General features: G+C 39.2%; 1 protein-coding gene across 4 annotated transcripts in view; it reads left to right on the top strand.

Annotated features, from left to right (window-relative positions):
- LOC117402439 (transcription regulator protein BACH2-like) overlaps positions 1-19,995 on the top strand; it is an 87,862-nt gene that overhangs the window by 49,673 nt on the left and 18,194 nt on the right. For 3 of the 4 annotated variants that reach the window (XM_034003572.3, XM_034003573.2, XM_059023557.1), the window contains one exon: positions 17,700-17,951. The exons of the other annotated variant lie outside the window; for it this stretch is intronic. In XM_034003572.3, the coding sequence (XP_033859463.1) occupies positions 17,718-17,951 (234 nt within the window). In that variant the 5' untranslated portion in view covers positions 17,700-17,717. The remainder of the gene's footprint in view (positions 1-17,699; positions 17,952-19,995) is intronic. 4 annotated transcript variants of the gene reach the window in all.

Raw genomic sequence — 19,995 nt, 5'->3', positions numbered from 1 at the left:
TTTTTTTTTTTTAAGATAACATTTGCCCTACACTGCAGTTCTGTTCAGTGGTATGGACTTCATAGCACACAGCAATCTTTTCAAAGTCAGTTTGCATGATAAAGCATTTTGTTAAGCATTATGTTTTGCTTTCTTCTTTATATCTTTATTCTTCCATAAGAGTAAATATAAGTAAATATTATGAGTACAATTATCCCATTAAAGTTTTTTTTTTTTCATTTTGTCCAAATTCTGCCTACTGAGCCATTTTTAAAGACGCACTCAAAAATGGAAAAGTTATGTGGCACTGTGGAAGGGTGGTGGGTAATTCAGTGACACACAGGACACAGAGAAGTAATTTAGGAACACCGCACAGGTGCCCAGTTTTATTATGGGAGCTTAATTTCTTTTCAGCCCGCAGAGGGCGCTGTTGTCTGTGGTCTGCCGTACAAGATATGGTAGCGACAGAGACACAACTATACCGGGGGCGGTACAGGATACAGAGTTTCAAACCAAATAATAATCAAAAGGCGAAAGGAACAGGGAAAATAAAACACAGTAAACAAAACTACAAATAAAAGGTGCTGCATTCGGCAACTTCACCCCAACCGTCGCTACCCGCACGGCCCGGGTCTCCGTCCTACACTAGCGGCTCCCTCAGCCTGCTATACACTGTTTACCGGGGCTGCCCAAGGTTTTTCCCCGCTACCGCTAATTCTTTTATTTATTTATTTATTTATTTTTCTTGTTGGGATTTCCGTCCCCGCAGCTTTTTCTCCAGCGCTTCCGCACACCTTTTACGTCTCAGAGGGCAGACCTGAGGGAACAGCAGAATGTTAACTTATAGGGCTAGCAATTCCCCCAAGACCGCCTTTCAGCCACTCAGAGAAACGGAAAGCCCACACACCCACTCTCCCACCTCTCCGTGTCACTGCCATGACTGACAGGCGGATATTGACGGGCTGCTGCCCTCTCCCTGCAGCACTATGAACACATCAGAAGAGTCAGCACAGGTCTCCCCCTGTTACAGGCACACATTCATAAGTTTTGTTTTTAACACATCTTCTATTTATTTATTTATCCTATTTAAGTTATTATACTGTATCAGCTGTGATATTTAATATAAGAGATAACATTTTAATGGCAGTTACCTCCCACACAGGGTTTCCGTTGAGAGTTAAACTGAAGAGTCACAGACCTCATTGTCTCGGTAGAAAGTGTGAGTTTCTTTTACAGCAAGCACATGCCTCAATCGTGGAGGGATCAGACTGAAAAAGAGCGTAAGAACACATTCATATTACTGCTCAGTATCTAACCCTACATTTCTCATTTGCTTCAAGCTTAAAATTTGTGTAGGATTGTTGTGTACAAGATTACTTATTATTTTATATGGTTATTATTTTTTTTATATACCTTATTTGCTTTTATTACCCAGCTTTAATAATACTGCTGTCCTCACGAAGGGACACGTATGTGAACCATCCAAGAATGATCCATCTTACTGGCATCTTATAACCTGGCACAAGTATGCTAGGAATGGTTGTTGGTGTTGTTTTTTGCAGAATCACACAGGTGAGTCTGCTAATTCCTGTCTTGTTAAACCTTACAATCATTGTGTCTTCAATATATATATATATAGATAGACCAGCATTGCATATATATATATATATATGCAATGCTGGTCTATCTATCTATCTATCTATCTATCTATCTATCTATCTATCTATCTATCTATATATATATATATATATATATATATAGACCAGCATTGCAGTATTCAGCAAATAATTACTGTACAATACCACTTTATACTGTAGTGAGATAATTAGGCGTTACGTTAGCTGAGTTGGGAGCCAAGGTTAAGTGACAGCTGAATTAATCTATATTTACGGACTGACATGGGTCATATTCCCAAGGGTTTGTTTTTGTTCTGCTGCACTCCAGTTTTAACTGATAAAAATGACACTGTAGTGCTTGACATCTTACAGTGCTGTGTTCTATATTGAGCAGCATAAGGTTTGCCGTTGTGTGTTAGTAGGAGTGTTTGTGTAGGTGGTTTACAGATACCAATTTTGTTCAATAATCTTTTCCATTTCTTGCCCTTTTGATGATTTTAAAAAGCAGGATTGTGTATGTATTTGTTAAGCAATACATTTTCAGCACTGTATTCAATTGTATGACTGAGCTGTGTTCTAGCCCCTATCCTCTGCAAGAGAAAGGCCATTGGAAAGGGCAAGTCATTGTCAAGTAATCTTTTATAGTCTCCGTTCTTTGTTATTGTAAGTTTGCTACTAATACTGGGGAGTCCTGGCAACAGGACATGTAATAGCCCACTGACTTGCCTCAGATTTGCATAGACTTACATTAGACTGGGTTGTTATAGCTTAAGACGTTATCAGCAGTTACTTTGAAAAGAGCAAAGCTGCTAAAGAAGGTTAATCAGGTAGTCTCTCAAGTTGTGATGGTTCAAGTCTAGGTTCCTATTTGTCTATTTTGCAACGCTTTGGGGTTTGGACTTGAGCTTATAATAACCAGCCCACTCTTGAACATAGCTTGACAACATACCGTAGCATGCATGGCTATCTAGCTGGTTTAACATGCAGTGTAATCTTTACCCGACACAGAACCGGCTGGGGGAGAAGGCTGGTGTTAACAGCTTCTGTAAGTTCAGATGAGGACCTGATTGTGTCTTGTATGTCATGGTTTTTGAGTCAGTGTGATAAATGTGTAGCATGATTGTATTATCTGTTCATGTAGGTACAATATTACTGTGACAATAGTAGCTAAATAGCAAACCCTTCTCTGCCAGGTTTATTAATGCTGTATATTGCCTGTGGTGCCTTGGGTTTCTGTTTTAGATCTCCGGGGAGCTGGTGTTCTCTTTCTGCCTACATGTTGGATCAGTCTCACAATTCATTTTGTACTGTGCATTACTAAAATTGTAAATAGCAGTTTCCTGTTTTGTACTGCACATTTTGTATTTACAATCCATAGATTTTGTAAAAGTGTTTAAACGTTTTCAGTATTCTACCCGGAGAGTACAGATTTTATTAAGTAAAAAGATTGTGTGACTGAAGTTCAGTTCCTACAGCGTAGAGGATCTTTGATGACTGGTTGCTGATAATCATTTAGAAGTCATGCCTGGTGGAACACATTAATGAAATAGAAGAGCACAGCTGTGTGCTTTATTGGAGAATATGAGGAAACAGACAGTTTGTTTTTTTGTTTTTTTTTTAAATTAAAAATAACCTGCATTGCTTGTTTATTTGTTACCAAATTAAAACCCCCTATGAGTCACGCTGGTTTCTATACCACAGTTATTGTGGGCAGTAATTATTCATCCAAGGTGCATGTATTTATCCTAGGCTATAAATGTGAGTCGGTTGTCCTTCTTTATGAGAGACAAGTATTCTTTAAGTTTCGAGGTATTTATTTTCTGAATTCACTATTTTAACAGAAACATGGTACTGTGTGGATTTTAATTCTTAAGTGGAAGAAACGTTGCAGGGTGGTAAACTTCAAGTCGTTGCCATACTGCTCAGGTAATCTTTTGTTTTATAACACTAGACATAAACACAATAAAGTGCGTGCTAGTGGAAAGGAAGTGGTTGTATAAGTACTGTTGTTGCTGTTTTCTTTTTTAAATTTTAACAAAGGTGTTTGAACCAGCATGTGACGTTCTCTTGCGTAGTGTTAAATCGTTATTCCAGTTGTGAAGTGGGATCAGTGCAGTGGGGTTTAACAAGCCCGCTCCAGTCTGTCTTCACACCCTTTCCTGTAACACTTCTATAGAAATATGATCACTTTGGATAAACCAGCCGGGTTTTCTGCGTCATCCATTCTTCAGCACATGTTTTTTGGCTGTGGGAAAATTTAAGGAGTGTGCTTCTGATTTAGTAACCCTGTATTTATTCACCCTCTCTTATGAGAATGCATGGTTGGAAAACAGGTTCGTTAGAAATTGACAGATTGTACACAAGCTCCAGGCTGTCGGATTACTGTACTTCATATACTGTGTCATTTTCTATACTCAAAAAAGGCTTAGTGCCCAGCAAAATACTAATGTGGATCGATCCAAGAGGATGGAAGCTTGTGCCTATCTTAAACAGAGATGGACTGTACATGTAAAGGGATGGTCTTGTACCTATCTGGTCATTGCTAGCGCGTTTGGATTACAGTATGTGTGATGCATGATATTTCCAGCACGTGCCATGGCATATTATAGAAAACAATAATAGATGTCAGTTAAGATGGCAATGTGAACAGTGTTTAGATTTAGGAGAAGAAAAAAAAACTCTCAGCAATAACTGTTCTTGGTTCTTGTTTTTAAAAAATAGGGTACTCAAAATGAAGAATACTGTAGAACCTGTCATATTTGATCTTGTAAGATGCGATAGCCTCTATTAACCGATGGACCTCTGTCATGTACCAACTGAACGGTACTGATGGAAACTGATCGATGCATATTTTATTAGGGGTCTAAAACAGTCAATTCAGCTCTGAGCAGGACAGAATGGATTCAGCTGCAGATAAAAAAGAAAAGTGTGTGTTTGGGAATTCTGTTTCCCTATTTCCATGCTGTCACTTCACATAACTGCCCAGTTTATCCATGTTAAATAAAACAAGAAAGCCAGGGATTCATATCATTACTGAGCTGTTGAAACGCAGACCTCAAAAGCCAGTTTGTGTTTGTTAGCATACTTTCATCTTGTCGTTTCTGTATGGTTAACACGCACAGTGCAAAACAACCTGTCCAACTTACATTGGTCTGTAATGTAATTTAGTAAATTGTCAGATACTGTTTTGGAGTAATTGTCACTGATTTCCTTTGTATAGTATACTTGCATTACTGATGTACCTGACATTTATAATGCCCGACTTCTTCTGTGATACAATATTTTTACATATCCAATGGAACCCTGGAGCCAATTCAATTGGATATGGAAGTTTCAACTGTAATCTTTTTTATAAGGTTATCAATATTGTAGGTACAATGAAATCGTATTAGAGAACCCACATTTCCTGTAACCCCTCAAGAGTTTGTTGAAGCACATTCTTGTTTATAGCTTCATTTCTTGGCGGCTGCAGGAGGATTTGGCAGTTCCTATAACAGTAATGATTACACCGGCAGACAAAGGCGGTCCTTCATTCCTTAGGCCTGTGTCATCCAACTGCCTTGTTCATTAAAACACAATCTTTTCTAAACCTTTTTATAAAATCCTATAAAGAACACAAAAGGGTGAGGTAGTGTGAATGTATAAGTACATTGAATTCATATTCTGAAAATGTAAAAAAAAAAAATAACAATAAAAAAAGAGCAATATTGAAATAGGTATAGATCACACATCCTGGATTAGATTGAGGTTCCATTAGCTTTGTATTCTGTACCTTTACAACAATCCATTTTATTGTGCACTGTACAAAAGATTTGCAACAGGTTATTTCAGACACTGGTCCTCCTTATTTTGGTTGCTGTCCTTATATACATTGCTATGTTTTTACAAAGCAGTTTCCAAGGTCACGAAATCACGCTGTTTACCAGCACAGATGATTCGCATAGTGTTGCAAGCAGTAATGGGAATCGCAGAAGAGTAATCCTGTTGGTCTGCAGTCAAGGTTTTTAATTGAGGAGAAGGGTAGATCTGAACAAGTGTAAAACAGAAGGGCAGATTGAAAGGTGAAATCCCATTCCAGTGCGAATTAAGGGTGAATGCCCATGCATCAGTGTCATGGCATGAAAGTGTATAAATGATACTGCCGTTGAGTGCTGCAGCAGGTACCATGGGGATTCATCTTTCTGGTACATTACATTACTCTGCTAGACCTGAAGGAATGATGCTTGAATGAGAGTAAAGCAGCGCCAAGCCAGAGATATTACAAGTGGCTGCAGGCTTTGAAATCTACGCTTTCATGCACACGTCTTGCAAAGCCATGTTTCATCCACGCATTTTCAATTATGAATGTGTCACATGTGCAGCGTGAAAGAAACCAAAGCATGAATGTTTAAACCTTGTGAAGAAAACGCCAGGAATGTGTGCACCTTCTTGGTGTTCTGTGCTTCCTTGAACAGCCTAGGAAAATTGAAGGCTGTACTCATTCACATTGCAAGATGTGGATTATTCCTCATTTTTTTAAAATTTAGAGTGACCAATTATTATTTTTTATCTATTTTCCCCCAATTTGGAATGTCCAATGTTTTTTTCTCCTCACTGCAGCGAGTCCCCACACAGCACAGACGTTCTGAGGGCGTGTGAGCGTGCCAAGCCTAAAGCCAGAATCGCTTTTACGCTGAACAATCCAGAGCAGAGGTGGGCGGGCTACCGATCCCGGAGAACAGAGACCAGCCCTGCCTCTTATCCACTCTGAATGTGCTCGGTGTCTGGCCAGTAGGGTTCGCTGTTGCACAATCCCTGCCAGTTTCCCAGCCCCCCCCCACCCCCCTTCGGGGTCCCCAGCAAAGTTTGGCCTGTTTGCACAGCCCACCCAGGCTGTGTGGCTCATCCTGCGTTCCCAGCGGCAGTGCTTTAACTGGATGAGCCACTCGGGGGACCCCAGGATTATTCCTCTTTTTTGTGAATGCATGAAGGGAATGTATGGTGCTGATCATTTCACCAGTTTGTAGCAGGTGCTGTAAATATGATAAGATTTTTTTAGTTTGTTGGTTTTAAAATAATTCAAACATAATAGACCTTGTAGGTACTGCAGGGAAGACTTTGTTATTCTCTCAATACAAATGATGTATTAACTTGTGTAGTCTCTCGTTCTAAAGACAGCAGTCAAAGTGGGTGTCAGATAAATCTAATCAGTACCATTCAATCCACTTCACATTTTTCAGCAGGTATTTTTCTATTCAATTCAAAAGTATTCTGCATCTGAGTCACTGTTAAATGAATGCCAAGGTCGGAAATGAATTGAAATATTGGAATAAAAACAGCACAGATTCTTTCTTGCAAGCTTATCGTGTTTGGTAATAAGTCCTGACATTGTATTATATCTGCAGATTTATTTTCCACTCATGAATCAGCAGTTAAAGTACTTCTTTCACAGAACAAACACTGCTACTCATTTGAATTAGGCCTTGTTTATAATAAGGAAAGCTGAAGTGGTGTACAGTATAATAATGTGATTCATCTTCCAGTTCTGTCGCAGCATCTTGTCTTTTAAGCCAATTGAAAGTGTTTTTGTAACATTAATGCGTCCTGTTATTGTAGACTGATCATAGCTAGTAAGTGCTGTATAACAGTGATATACTCACTGTAATATTTGAACTCCAAATATGAAAGACAAACGCAATCCTGTGGATACTTTCACTGACATGATTGTTTTATTTATTTTTTTTTCCTTTTACCAGTTCCTCAGGAAAAATGATTCATTATTCAATGTATTTTAACCATTATGAGAGTTACCAATTTATTCCGTTTCTTTGTAGTGTAATGCAACATGTACGTTTATTTGTTAACAACTGGAAAATGAAATTGTTCAGTGAACGAATGAATACTTACTATCTAAACAAAGCAGCACATGTGGTAGAGACAGTGTTCCCTTGGTTTTGGCTCGGTTGTAGTGCAAGGTGATTTATACTATTGTATACAGTATGTTACTGAGCATGCTGTACATCGCGTATATTACACAACCATGTATCTCTTTCTTTACTTTGTGCTGTGTTATACAGTGTTATAAAAGATTGCTGGTTTCCTTTGTGCACTAGACTGGATGGCACATGCAGCCTATACATGTATATTTTAGTTAGTTTAGAGCTCTGTGCTAATGACTTCAAGTACCGACTTTTGATGAGTTCATTGAAGTGACTTTACGTTCAGTGGCTAAAACTATTAGAAAACAATGACACTTCATCATTGCTTACAATTATATATTTAATTCAGGCCAGCTGTAATATTTATAGGAAGCTTTAGGTAATGCATGGGATGGCAAGGCAATCTATTAATGTACTTTATTGAACCCTTTATACTTTGTAAGGCAGTTGTAATTTGTAACAAAAGGAGCAGCTGTCAGTATGAGTAGAATTTGTCATTATTATTTCTTTCCTTGAGACTTCCGTGCTGAATACATTATTGAGTCCAATGACTGATGGCTGCTTAATGAATTCCAATCAGCCCTATTGCAATGCAGTTTTTAAGGCGCATGTTGGTCTTTCATTACACATTATGAAGTGTGCATGGCTGTCAGCTCCTCTATTGAAGCTCCTCTGAACACCACCACACTTTGAGTTATAGATTGATCCCACTCGGACAAGGCTCTCCATGTCCCTCTTTTAACCCATGGAATGGTTCTCAATTCAAAGTCAGCAAGGACAGATCATTCTTTCAATTTCCTGGTGGAACAAATTTAGTGCTGTATACGTCCAAGCTGTGGGAAAGCTGGCAGCATTAGGGTTCAGTTAGCTTAAACAGAAATTCTAGCACCTGCCTCTAATTCAGATGGTCGGTACACTAACATAATTTCCTTATCACACACACAGAGGGGCTGCACTGTTCCTTTCTGCCTACTGATTCTAATCCTGGTGTTTCCAGCAGCCAGATTAACCTGTATATGTAGGGTCCTGCATTTTACGCGACCTATTTTTTTCAATTGTAATTCAACTGCTATCCCTAGATGTCCCAGCAGCGACTCCAGTTATAGTAATCAAATTCACAATTCAGAAATCAACACATTACACTTTGACTAATTAGAAAAATAAAAGCTAACTATGATGAGTATAAACTGTAATTGAATAAATTGATGCGTTAAAAGAAAAATCGAGAGACCTAAACATGGAGTCAAAGACATTGCAATCAAAAAGCATTTCATTGAGCGAACGCACGCAACAGTATCCACCTGGCGTTCTGTACACCGATGAGTATCATTTATTTTGCACAACTTGCAATTTATCTTTGGACCACACTCGAAAGCCAACAATAGACTGACATGTATCATCAGAAAAACACAGAAAACGAAAGGCTGAGATTGACAGCTATGAGACACGGCATCCTCCAGTATAAAACGTAGGGAGAATGAAAATTATGAACGCCGATGAGATGTTATTTTCGATTTGACAGAGGCATTTGCTTGTGCTAATATTCCCCTGGAAAAAATGGATAATCCCAAACTACGTGCATTTCTGAACAAACGTAATAAATGCGGGAGCAATTCCTACAGCAGGTCAACTGAGAATGGAATATCTACCCCAAATTGCTGAGTTGCACAAGATGAAAATTGTACAACTGGTAAAGATGTCTGACAGTGTATCTGTAGTTACTGACGAGTCTACAAATGCAAAAGATCAGTTTGTTTTGCACATTTTGTTTGTTCTCCAAGGACTATCGAATACCTTCGAACTGAAAGTAATATTAGCCTATACAGTTAATCTGCACTGTGAATTACTCATCGGTGACACAGGGCGTTGTGAAATGTTTAAACGCATTTGAAGTTAATTTTAATAATGTGACTGGATTTGTCTCAGATAATGCCAGTTACATGATCAAGGTATACAATGACATTCTTCGAGGTTTACTGCCAAATTCAGTACATTTGACTTGTAATGTCCACATAATAGCCCTTGCCAGCAATATCTGGGCACATAATTTTCCGAAAGCAGACAAGCTGTTTGCAAAATGTTTAAACATTGCCCAAGCAGAAAACTGTGTTTTAAAGCCCACCTGACAGAAGCAATCCAACAAGGCGGCTGTACTTTACCCATAAAGCTGCCACCTGAGCCATGCATAACACGATGGGGCACTTGGTATTCTGCTTCTGAATATCATTCCAAATACATCCCTTTTTACGCAGGCTTCGTGGAAAAGGAAATGCACATTTCACCAAATACTGTAGTGTTAAAGGACCTCCAGAAATTGCTTAAAGATGTGCAAAGTTTAAAATCTCAGCTCTCCCTAATTGCGACGCATGCCAAGGGACTAGTGGATCTGATTCAGTGGTTTGAAAGCCGTGAAGTGAGAGTCCATCAAACATATAATAAAGTTGCAGAATTAATAAATACATACCGAGCAATGGCATAAGCGGTACACAGCACAGACGCCGCAATAAACAAACTATGTGTCATTATAGGGCAGCAGTGTGGAGTAGTGGTTAGGGCTCTGGACTCTTGACCGGAGGGTTGTGGGTTCAATCCCCAGTGGGGGACACTGCTGTTGTACCCTTGAGCAAGGTACTTTACCTAGATTTCTCCAATAAAAACCCAACTGTATAAATGGGTAATGGGTATGTAAAATAATGTGATATCTGTATAATGTGAAATAATGTATAATGTGATATCTTGTAACAATTGTAAGTCGCCCTGGATAAGGGCGTCTGCTAAGAAATAAATAATAATGTGTAAAAACCTTCCATGACATTTCTGAAAAACTGACTAATTACTACAACCCGGATCAATGCAAAAAGAAACCACGTTTTTTTTCAACCAGCTCATAACTTTCTGATGGCAGTAAGGATATTCGACCCACAAGAAGTGTGTAGTTTGGATCTGGAAGCCCTCCCATTATATTCTGTTCCAGGATTTGATGCTGACTGTAAATCAGAAATGGACAAATACCTACCATATGCAAAAGAAAATGCCAGTAGAATGACTTTGAATGAATTTTGTATTAAAGCTGAAGAATTATTTCCAAATTTAACACGAAAAGCTCAAATATACTTGTCAGTTGTTACCAATTCTGTAAATGCTGAAAGAAGTGTTTCTTCTTATGGCCAAGTTTTAACAGAACAACGTCAATCTATGAAAGAAGGCAAGGTTAACCAACTGACGATACTTAAGTTTAATAGCAGCACTTAATGCATGGGACATTTTCTTTCATGAAACTGTAAGTGACACTTAATGTGCTGCTTGCGAACAACCTTGCATTATTATTATTATTATTATTATTATTATTATTATTATTATTGTTGTTGTTATATTTGTAATATACAGCATTGATGTTATGATTTCAGTATTTTATATAAATTCTTCCGGGAATCAGTGCTGTTTTTTTAATATTTTGTTGACAAATGATGTGTTCCTACTAGTAAACTGAAACATTTAAATTATTTATTTACATATTCTAAGAAATAAAATTAAATAAGACTTAATAGTAATAAAGGGATGCATGACTAAATAAATGTCCGTAGCTGCTGCTGCCGTCGTTGTGACATCCCCTTCAGGAAACCCCTAGACTCTTAAAAAACCTCTAGTAAACCCTGTAAGTCATCTTTGATAAAGGCGTCAGACAAATGAACAAATAATAATTAGAGTAGTATGTTTCATAGTATAAGCAAGCACACTGTACGCAAGTGAGTGAGGCAACGTAATGTAATTTGACTGACGGTTTACTTGGCACTGTCTGGTCAGCAGAGAATACCTTGAAGGTCCTGACGGCACACCACTGGTAGCAGTGTATTTATTCCATTAATAAAAGTAAAACAAATAAAGCACTTTTCAAATACCAAACAAAATGGCACGAGGGCCAAACAAAAGGGTTTCAGAACATAACACAGGAACAAATAAATCAAATGAAACAAGTACTTCTTCAGGTTCTCAAGGGTAGATAGCAATCGTTTACAAAATACTCTTTAGGCTTCTCCAGTTCTCTCCTAACTACGCTCCACCATTACCCATCCTTGCCAACTAACCTAAAATAATGTAGTTCATCATAATATTTACTTAAATACACATACCCAAATCATAACAACAGTAACAGCAAATCACAATAATAAAGCCAATACAGGTAGTTATATTATCAAAACAAAACAGCCATAATTATAATGAAAATAATAGTAATAATACCAATAATATAATGCACTTTTGTACAAAGGGGCAGGGCTCCCCGTCACATAAGAACATAAGAACATAAGAAAGTTTACAAACGAGAGGAGGCCATTCAGCCCATCTTGCTCGTTTGGTTGTTAGTAGCTTATTGATCCCAGAATCTCATCAAGCAGCTTCTTGAAGGATCCCAGGGTGTCAGCTTCAGCAACATTACTGGGGAGTTGGTTCCAGACCCTCACAATTCTCTGTGTAAAAAAGTGCCTCCTATTTTCTGTTCTGAATTATTTATTTATTTATTTATTTAGCAGACGCCTTTATCCAAGGCGACTTACAGAGACTAGGGTGTGTGAACTATGCATCAGCTGCAGAGTCACTTACAATTACATCTCACCCGAAAGACGGAGCACAAGGAGGTTAAGTGACTTGCTTAGGGTCACACAATGAGTCAGTGGCTGAGGTGGGATTTGAACCGGGGACCTCCTGGTTACAAGCCCATTTCATTAACCACTGGACCACACAGCCTCCTGCCCCTTTATCTAATCTCCATTTGTGACCCCTGGTCCTTGTTTCTTTTTTTAGGTCAAAAAAGTCCCCTGGGTTGACATTGTCTATACCTTTTAGGATTTTGAATGCTTGAATCAGATCACCGCGTAGTCTTCTTTGTTCAAGACTGAATAGATTCAATTCTTTTAGCCTGTCTGCATATGCCTTTTAAACCCGGGATAATTCTGGTTGATCTTCTTTGCACTCTTTCTGGAGCAGCAATATCCTTTTTGTAACGAGATGACCAGAACATATGCCACCCCTTGTGCACAGCACACATGGCCCTAACGGCCACCTCCCCCCCTAAAGTCCCAAATGTCCCGTTCAAAGTCCTGAGCTGGGAACGGAGGCTTCCAGGGACTCCTAGGTAGTAACAGAACTGATAACAGAAATGCTATCGGGCTGCTGCCAACAAGAAGGACAAAATATTTACCAATAAGTCAATATGGTAAAAAGTAAAGAGCTATCTGAAGACCTTAGGCAGAACATTATTTATTGTCATAAAGCTGGAGAAGGATACAAGAAGATTTCCAAGCATTTGAGTATCCCATTTTCAACTATTGTTTCTATTATCAAGAAGTACAAGACTCATGGTACTGTCATAACGCTCCCTTGGTCTGGAAGAAAGAAGGTTCTTTCACCAAGAACAAGTAGAAGAATTGTGAGGAAGGTTAATAACAATCCAAGATTGACTGCCAAAGATATTCAAAGTTAATTGGCTGCAAGTGGGACTTGGGTTTCCATTACAACTATAGGTTGAGTATTGCATGGTGAAGGTCTCAATGGTCGCAGGCCAAGGAAAAAGCCACTCTTAAGAAAATGTCATAAGGAATTATGGATTTGAGTTCTGGGCAAAGGTTTTGTGGTGTGTTGAAACAAAAATCAAGCTATTTAGTCATTATGTTTGGAGAAAGTCTGGTGAGGCGTACAAAGAAAAGTCAAGCATGGAGGTGGTAATATCCTTCTATGGGGCTGTTTTTACTCTTAATGGTAATTTAGTTCCAATACATGGTAAAATGGATTCCATAGCGTACCAAAAGATATTGGCTGATCATCTGAAACCCTCCGCTACACTTGGTTTAAAGCGCAACTGGACATTCCAACACAACAACAATCCAAAGCACACATCAAAGTCTACTTCAGAATGGTTAAAGAAGAATAAAATCAAGGTTCTGGAATGGCCTAGTTAAAGTCCCGATCTAAATCCGATTGAGAATCTTTGGTATGAGTTGAAGAAGGCTGTGCACAAGAGAAGTCCTCGGAATTTGAATGAACTGGAACAATTTTGCGTTAGAGTGGTCAAAAATCACTAAAGAATCATCATGCCAAAAGCTCATTGACAAATATCCTAATCGTTTAAAAGAGGTTATTATTGTTAAAGGTGCCTCAACTAGCTATTAATTTCATTTTCCTTGTCAAGGTATGAATACTTTTGAATTAGCATTTATGGAATTTTGCAAAACAATTGCTGAAATAAATAATTGTAGACATCTATTTCTTGTAACTTGTATTCCTCATCCACAAAAGCCAAACTTTTGCTCCAAAAGATTGTTCCTATAATAATTTTTTTTTGAGAAATTTCTAGAAATGATAAAGTTCCACTGAGGTATATAAACTTTTGACTACAACTGTGTGTGTATATATATATACAATTGGGAGACAGGGTTTTGTTATGCCATGCAGCTCTTTCTACAGAAGGAAGATACAGTAAAACCTTTTAAAGGGTTGTGAAGTGATGGCATGCTCTTCCCAGCCACGAACCACACAATTGAATAACAGTTCATGTTACCGGCTAGCTTCTCAGGAAATAACTTTTACTGGACTGTAAATAGTTTTGTGTCATTCTATTTTCTGCATTCGTAAACAGTGTGTTTTGATTATTCAGTTGTTGAACAATTCTGATTGCCTTGTGTGTGAAGCCATGTAATTAACTTTCTTTACAGTCTGAAGTACATTTTATTAGTGGGTTTGTGGGACAAGAGGATTAGTCGCAGGATCTATTATTAATTCCCTGCGGCACTTGTGTGCCATTTCTAATGAGACGCTGAACTGGTTTTTATGTTAAAAAGGTTAAAGCAGAGTGTGATGCTTTCACAGAAAGCATTAGAAATATTATTATCCTGCTTCTTTTGTAATAACGACTGTGGTGGATAAAAATAGTTTGTCTTTTTGTGCCATTCAAAGGTGGTACAGTAGATGTTATTGGTCTAAAGGATTGCATTTTATTGCATCAGATAATGTTTTAACGTCCCCTTGCCAGCCAAGCTGGAGTGCTTTCCCATTGTAATTGACCCCAGGCCTGCTTGTCAGCACTACCGCATGTGTAAGAGTGCTGAAATGTAACGGTAAGGTCTGCTGTACAGTGCAGGCCTCTTATCAACATCTCAACATGCATTCATGTACACATTTTTTAAAATATGCATTTAATAAGAACACATAGATGGCTGCTTATTAAAGATGCTTTCACAGCTTGCAAAAGCTGCCCTCTTTTCACAGCTTGCTTACACAACACAGTGGAGCTTTTGCACCGGCTCAGTCACTTGCTCTTATGACTATTTTGTTTTTGTTGATTTCTTGTTTTTTCATTTCAGTCATCATACAACACATATCAATAACCCATAAAGAACCTGGTGGCAATGAAATTGTATTTATTACATAGTAAATCCTGAAGATGATGATGATGATGATGATGAAGATGATGATACTTTTTTACAGAATACTTTATACCACTCTGCCCATAAAGACTGGCCACTGGTACACTGGAATCGTGTGTTTCTTGTATGAGTTGAATTGGTCGTTTAAAATCAGTATTGTTAACAGAAGAATGCAGTCAGAACAGTAACACATCCCCGATGTTGTATTAGGACATAGTCTTTTATTGACAGACTTTATAATAACAGTCTGCACTCGACAATATATGTGTGTATATCTTTGATGTCTTATTAACTGTATGAAATGCTTCAGGTCAAGTTTCCAGTTGCTTTCTCTGGTCTGTTTATCTTTTGAGATTTCACAGTAGGTCTTTGAGGTGGTTTAGTTTATATATGCAGTTAGATGAGTAGATTACATTACATTGAAATATATCCAGACACAATCAGAAAAATAAAAGGTTAAAGTCAGAATGTTAGGTCTCCCTCTCAGAAATAAATCCCAGGTCTTACTGAAGATGCTGTGTTAAAAGCGGTGGATTTAAGAACAGTTGGGATGTTCAAGAGTGGTAGTATGGAAAAGTAATTATTAGGCATGTGTTTAAAATATGTTTTAGACTTTAACTCAGTTTGACTTGTGAAGCCAATTTACAATGTGTCCAGCCACCGTACTATAAACTCACTTCCTGTGCTGTAGGTATTAGTAGCCCACCTGAGCTCAATCTGTGGGGTCCTAATTACCTGCTGCACAGAAAGGGAATTTATGGTTTGGTGCAGCTGATCATTTGGGTATTAAACAAAAAAAAGGTCCATCTTACTGTAATGGAATTACATTCTAGACAGCCACTTTGAAACCTAGAACCCTTTGAATTATATACTGCTAAATCATGCAGGGGATCTGCGATAACACATTTCAGATAATGGACAGTTGTTTTTTAATATATAGCTTTTAAATTCCTGGTTATGTTGGGTTATCATAGAGACCAGGGACAGGAGAAGAATGAATATAATGTCGTAGTTTTTAGGTTTTTTTTCTGTGCCACACTTTCTCATAAAAAAAAAAAAGCTTTGACACGGTAATGGTTCCCCCAGTAGAACTTCATTATTCAGCTAAAAGGCATGCACATAATTACATTCTGCACAAGTCACAGCTCTGATCATTTTGACAAGCAGTGAGCAGCCGCCTCTTTTGTTGAGGCAATTACAGTGGTTTGCTTTTTTGATGACAGCTACAAATCTTACTTTACCAGTGGGATGCTGTAAGTGAATGTCTGGGACCAGCAGTGAGGCAGGCAGGCAGGCGAAGTCGGAATGGTTTAGCTACCCAAGGACAATCAAGTGGAATTGGTTTCAAATTACACTTCAAAACCTTTTCATTTTGACACTTGGGTAATAACGCATTATGGCTGTTTTTAATACTGAAATATTATTAAATTACAATACATTTCCTCCTGCTGTGAAACAGAACACTGTTACAGGATTGATGTGACAAGATGTAAAACCCCGTTAAAGTCAGCTTGGTAGTGAACCAGTAGACATCTGCATACCGGTAATTTAAATACAACCCACATTTCTGAACAGGAATGTAAATGTAAAAAGGAAAAAGGAAGTATATACTGTACTATATAAGCAATTCAATGTAACACAAAACTGAAGTGTATAAACAACTGCTACCAAAAGAAATAAGAAACAGAATGTTCTTTTCCGAGTGATCTTATTGCATGTGTGTGATGTCGCCCAGACCCTTTCAGTGCACATGCTTGTCATAAACTGGTAGCCGCTGGTCCCTTTTTTGTTATTTATGTAAAGGGACGCCCCTTATACAACTCCAGTGTTTTTGCATGAAATCCCCTGAGAGTGTGGGGAATCATGGTTCAGTTGTTAAATGAAAGTCGGTTCTGTTTGCTGGAAGTGCAGCAGTTGTGAGAGTGAGACACGGTGGTGATGTCAGCCCTGCGGAATGCGGTCCCTGTAACCCGATCCCTGCTGTCTTGTTTCTGTTCCGGTGGTGTCAGCCCTGCGGAATGCGGTCCCTGTAACCCGATCCCTGCTGTCTTGTTTCTGTTCCGGTGATGTCATCCCTGCGGAATGCGGTCCCTGTAACACGATCCTTGCTGTCTTGTTTCTGTTCCAGTGGTGTCAGCCCTGTGGAATGCGGTCCCTGTAACCCGATCCCTGCTGTCTTGTTTCTGTTCTGGTGATGTCAGCCCTGCGGAATGCGGTCCCTGTAACACGATCCTTGCTGTCTTGTTTCTGTTCTGGTGATGTCATCCCTGTGGAATGCGGTCCCTGTAACCCGATCCCTGCTGTCTTGTTTCTGTTCCGGTGATGTCATCCCTGCGGAATGCAGTCCCTGTAACCCGATCCTTGCTGTCTTGTTTCTGTTCCAGTGGTGTCAGCCCTGTGGAATGCGGTCCCTGTAACCCGATCCCTGCTGTCTTGTTTCTGTTCCGGTGGTGTCAGCCCTGCGGAATGCGGTCCCTGTAACCCGATCCCTGCTGTCTTGTTTATGTCCCGGTGATGTCAGCCCTGCAGAATGCGGTCCCTGTAACCCGATCCCTGCTGTCTTGTTTCTGTCCCGGTGATGTCAGCCCTGCAGAATGCGGTCCCTGTAACCCGATCCCTGCTGTCTTGTTTCTGTTGTGGTGATGTCAGCCCTGCAGAATGCGGTCCCTGTAACCCGATCCCTGCTGTCTTGTTTCTGTTCTGGTGATGTCAGCCCTGCGGAATGCGGTCCCTGTAACCCGATCCCTGCTGTCTTGTTTCTGTTCCAGGGTGTGAGCGGAATATCCATGGATGAGCAGACTGAAGCCCCCATGTATGTGTATGAGTCAACAGTGCACTGTACCAACATCCTCCTGAGCCTCAATGACCAGCGGAAGCAGGATATCCTCTGTGATGTCACGGTGACAGTGGAGGGGAAGGAGTTCCGAGCCCACCGAGCCGTCCTGGCTGCCTGCAGCGAGTACTTCTTACAGGTTCTGGCAGGACAGGCCAAGTATGAGTCCGTCAGCTTGCCAGAGGAGGTATGTCAAGTCATATTAAACTGTACTGCACAGACACTGGAGATTGTCGCCTTTTGGCTAGGTCACAGCCTCTTCTGACAACAGCGCCCCCTGGCTGATGCTGCTCCCTGTGCTGTCAGGGTTTTGAGACAGGTTTTAAGATGTTTGTTTGGGTTATGGTGGATCAAGCTGGGTCTGGTTACTGGAGAGCCTGGAGATGTTAATATTAGAAGGCTCAGTTACAATCAAGCCTTCTCTCTTTTCTCTGTATCTGTGTCCATTTGATTTGCAACTTAAATGCATCAGACCACTTCAACAAAGTTTCCATTCAGGGTGATATTCCAACAAACTGTAAAATCTTGTTTAAGCCCAGAGGAAAAGCAATATTTTTCATTTGCCAGAAAATGCAGTATGTTTTGCCAATATATAATACAGATCTGTGAATACATTTGCAGTTCAAAAGGAACAGGTGTTCCAATTTGTTTTTTGCTGAGAAAAGCCATTTTTTTCATGAAATCAAATAATGTGCAGCATTATTTATTTGGACTGAATTAACATATCATTGATTATGTATTACTCACATACAGTATAAACATTGCTCCACATTCGCTCAGTTTATAGCATGACTGAATATCTTCCCAAAATGCTTTAAAGTTAATTGAACCGGGCCCTTGGTTTGCCAAATGCACAAATCAGCTAGTGTTTCTCAGTGTACATCCTTAATACAATGTCATGCATGTTAATACAAATGGGACTTAGCATCTGTAAGAGCGTGGTTAGACAGATGCACTTAATTGAGTGTTTGTTGAAATTGCCTTTTATCTTGTAAAGCAAATTAAGCATGATCATTTCCTAAATCTTTTTTTTGTTGTTGATTATATATATATGAAAGCCTAGATTCAAAGGGTCTCATTTACTAAAGGGCACTACATTTAGAGTTAGCGCACATGTAAAGTAGTGAGCCTAACGTCCGTGATACATTTAAATTTACTGCACCATTTACTAACAGAGAACGCATTCATTTATGTGCACATTATTTGGCTCATTTACATGCCATAGCGCACACTACATTTAGTGCAAGCAATAATTTAATGCACATGATAATGTCCAAGACTACACCACCTTCATATAAAAAGCCCCAGCAGCCCAGGCATATCTTTTGGTCAGTAGCTTATTGTGAAAGGTGGAGGGTGGCTTACATTGACCAGAAATGAGCGATCAACAGACACAGCACTCAGCAAGGACAGGCAGAGGCAAGGTAAAGCGAAACTGCACTGCTTACCGTTACATTTTAACATGTATTCCTCGTCTGATGGGGGAAAAAAAGGCTGTTTCCTTTCTCCTTTAATGCACATACAATAAGTCGTGTTGTGCAATGGCATATTTTTCTTTTTGTTCTGCTTACTCGAGAAATATTGATTGATGAGATGTAGCCTCAGTTCTCTTCCTTGTCGACACTGCCACACTGCAGAGCAGGGTGTTTTGATTCTTATAGCGGTTGATTCTTAAAAGCAGACCGATATGATTACTGTGGTGAAGTGCTGCAGAATCAGTATGTTAGTAAGTGAATGATAAGAGCTTGTTCCCTGCAGTGTAAAAAAGCCACAGCTGCTTTTCCTTAACGAATTAAGGATAATGGTCAATTGGTTAACTGCTGGTTAAAGTTAATGACACCTCGATAAAAAGGGATTAGCCGATAGCTTTGTGATGGCGGTATAAAGGAGTAAGGAAGCAGAAGTAACAAAAAGAAACCAAAACCAAAAAGCGAGTAAGAGATCTAGTGTTTGCTCCACATGAAGTACTGTTAGTTAGTGCGCCAGCTGAGAGCTAGGTTTATTTGGTTTGTTTTATTAGCGGTTGTTTCGCCACCGCAGTGTAAGAAAAATAAAACCAACACCGGTTTAAAACTGTAAATCAAGACTCCAGCCTGATCATTTACACTGCCCTTGGGCACTCTGTCACATTACAATTAGCAAAAGCGTGCCATCAGCAGTTTAAATACAGTATACAGATGTCATTGGTGCTCAAGGCTGCACAATCCTATTTACTACATTATACTTGAGAA

The sequence above is a fragment of the Acipenser ruthenus genome, chromosome 5 (genome assembly GCF_902713425.1).
Source record: "Acipenser ruthenus chromosome 5, fAciRut3.2 maternal haplotype, whole genome shotgun sequence".
In the NCBI taxonomy this organism is placed as follows: domain Eukaryota; kingdom Metazoa; phylum Chordata; class Actinopteri; order Acipenseriformes; family Acipenseridae; genus Acipenser; species Acipenser ruthenus.
This window is presented reverse-complemented; position numbering and strand designations above follow the sequence as displayed.